General features: G+C 32.2%; 1 protein-coding gene across 1 annotated transcript; it reads left to right on the plus strand.

The window, feature by feature from the left end:
- Positions 1-247: 247 nt before the first annotated feature.
- LOC118068306 (PI-PLC X domain-containing protein 1-like) lies at positions 248-2,333 on the plus strand. The gene is made up of 6 exons (XM_035085606.1): positions 248-254; positions 376-699; positions 839-1,038; positions 1,261-1,456; positions 1,556-1,835; positions 2,021-2,333. The coding sequence occupies exons 1-6, from the start codon at positions 248-250 to the stop codon at positions 2,331-2,333; spliced, it is 1,320 nt and encodes a 439-aa protein (XP_034941497.1).
- The last annotated feature ends 791 nt before the right edge of the window (positions 2,334-3,124 follow it).

The raw sequence follows: 3,124 nt of genomic DNA on the forward strand, positions 1-3,124 counted from the left end.
ATTAACAATAAAATTTTCTTAGAAGAGTTACAGAAAATATTTTACATTTTCACCTTAAGATAATAATTTGAATATCAACCTAGTTTTATTGCTCTCGATATTTTGCTCCAAAATTGTGAACCAGATCATAAGTTAACTATGTACAAATAAATTGGAAACGCATATATACATTGTACATGTAGAATAATCATACACTTGATTAAATAAAACCTGAGACAATGATGATATTTACTCATCTTACACAATAATGGACGGTAATGTATATAATAACAATGAAGGATATAGTTAAATCAGTAGCTAATCGTTATTTAATCTTTATTACTTAATTCAGCATGTTAAGAGTGAAGTTACATTCATTCATTAGATTTCTCATAGTCTTTCTAGTTGCTTTTCTTTTACCCAGTGTATCATTAGAAAAATGTCCTTTATCAGATGACGATTTCGACGTTGCACAAATTATTCTTTTCTATGCACCTTGGAATTCATCTTTAATCAGAGAGCAAATTGTTCTCTACTGGAACAATCCATTCTTTAACGAGGGTGACATCGTAGCACTGTTCTATGGTGATCCAAAAACTAATGACAATAAGCTACTTTTTTCACACCAACCCTCCAGGGGTAAAGGCTTCATCAAGACAGAAGTGAGTCCTTCTCAAGCAGTCTATGGATTAGATTTAACATTTGTTGAACAATGCACAGGTAAGTTAACTTTTCAAATTATTGTTTTTTATTAAATATAAACAATCTATAGATTAAACTCGAATATTTTTCTGGATATTTGATAAAAAATGAATCAATCAGGTTGATTCATTGATCTATTTTATAATGAACTATACAGGATACTATGGTGCTTGGTTACGAGATAATGTAATCAGAAAAACCAGATGTTTACTTACACATCCTGATTGGATGAGTAAACGACGAAATACAATCGGAAGAAAATCATTGAGAAGAATAATTTTGCCAGGAACTCATGATTCAGGTGCATACGGAGAAGAACCACAACCTTCTGTTGAACAAAGATACACAGAAACACAAGTAATTTTTTAAATTACTGTACACTGTAAATCTTAGTTTTACAAAATGCATTATTTTAATACGGATAAGTGTATTAAATATGACGTCACCCATTTTATTAACACAATTATCCGTATTAAAATAATGCATTTTGGAAAACTGAGATTTACAGTGTAATTAGTGAAATTTTTACTCAAATTCAAATTTAAATATGTTGGAAATTAATAATCGAATTTGATCTAGGATCGAGATATTTTTGATCAACTCATTTCTGGAGCAAGATATTTGGATATCAGACCTGCTTGGTATGATGGTGAATATTGGGTTAATCATGGAACATATAAAATGCAATTATTGGACAATGTTATCTATGACGTAAAAGAGTTTATGGAAAATACTGAAGAAATTGTTATACTAGGATTCAAACAATTCCCAGTTGGTAAGAATAGAACTGAAAAATCCCAGCTAATTGTTGGAATATCAGAAATATAATTAAATTTTAATTATAAGTTTACTTAATTAGACACATTTTTTCTAGGTTTTAATAGCAATGAAGACCATGAAAAGTTTATCAAGTATCTTGAAACAGAATTTGCGGATTTATTTTTACTGCCTCGACCAAGAGACTCATGGGCAATTAGTTTAAATGAAATTTGGGCAACGGGAAGACGACTCATCTTAAGTTATGATCATCCAATTCAACAGACCGTGCATAGTCTTTGGATTCCAGTGAAACAACAATGGGGAGATGTCAAAGATATTCATCAACTTAAAAAGTATCTTGATACTGTTGAAGAAGAGGCTGGAGAAAACTACATGTAAGTTATTTCATCCGTCTTAATTTTAATCATAAAAACCAGAAAAATTCTTAGCTCTTTTTCACAAAGTACTAGAAGATAATCATCTTAAAAATATTTCTTGCAGTTAGAGTTCAAATAAATGATTCAATTATTAACAATCAATGCTAATTAATTTATTTAAATTACAATATTAAATTTTGCAGTCAATCCTATCCAAAAATACCACGAGCAACAATGGCAGAGATAACACTAGACCTTTGGAGAATAGTAGGTGATGCTGTTGTAGAAAGTCTGTCAGCAAGTGGCACCCAATCACTTCGACAACTTGGCGTGAAAGTTGGACCACTCATAACAGCTTGGTATAACGAATTCTGGTTTTCTACTGCTAACATTGTGGCTGTAGATTTCCTTGATGCTACAGGAATAGTAGAAATAGCTATCGACTGGAATGACAGGCGAGTATCTCCGTGCTACAATTATTATAAAGACTTATATACAAACATGACACAAATCTAGCATCACTTCGAAATGATCCAATGCTGATAAGTTAATAAAATTGATAAAAGATTTAAAGTAAAGATATAGGTAAAAGGGAATTCTAGAATTGGAGTAACATAAGAGTCAGTAGTGCCATCAGTGGCTCATGAGAATACCCATCGCGTGTTGATGATGCATTTATGGCGCCATCTTGTCGTGGATCAGGTCAACTCTATTCTCGGATTGTGTACTGATCGCATGCATTGATGGACTGATGGTGATCCTTCTTTATCACCCACATATCTAGCAGAAATTCGCGCCTCTAGGTGCAAAAATAATTGTTCCTACTAATTAAATACTCATGACATGAAAACACGTCGTAATAACGCAAGTACTTTTAATGATTCAGTAGAAAACATACTGGCATAAATGTGTGTGTGTGTGATAAAGAATTAAAACATATTTATTATCTAAATGACTGACGTTATAAATATTGCTGTTTCGTTATTAATAGTGAGAAAAAAATCATTTAAAATAAATAGATTTTTATTCTCCTTTAGTTATACGTTAGTAGTTTCATATCCACATCGTTGAACGCATTATAGTGTGACGATTCACACGTCTAACAGGCAATTAACGTCCGCAAACTGCTTAATAACATAACGGTCAATTTGCCACGATTAGTCTGAGGGTAATGATACCTCCACAAGATCATTTATTGTTAATTATTCCTCTTGTGCAGTCCCGTTTACGTCCATCAGGCGCCGACAACTAAATTGACAACTAATTGAAATATTACTCGCGCGCGAGCTTGTAATCGGGGGAAAAAT

Source organism: Chelonus insularis, unplaced genomic scaffold, assembly GCF_013357705.1.
Source record: "Chelonus insularis isolate UGA/USDA-ARS -01 unplaced genomic scaffold, ASM1335770v1 contig_3_pilon, whole genome shotgun sequence".
NCBI lineage: Eukaryota > Metazoa > Arthropoda > Insecta > Hymenoptera > Braconidae > Chelonus > Chelonus insularis.

Excerpts from the sequence above, each read along its gene's own strand:
- LOC118068306 (XM_035085606.1), top strand. Across the intron at positions 700-838 it reads ATTTGTTGAACAATGCACAG|GATACTATGGTGCTTGGTTA; the intron begins GTAAGTTAACTT and ends TGAACTATACAG. Across the intron at positions 1,039-1,260 it reads AAAGATACACAGAAACACAA|GATCGAGATATTTTTGATCA; the intron begins GTAATTTTTTAA and ends AATTTGATCTAG.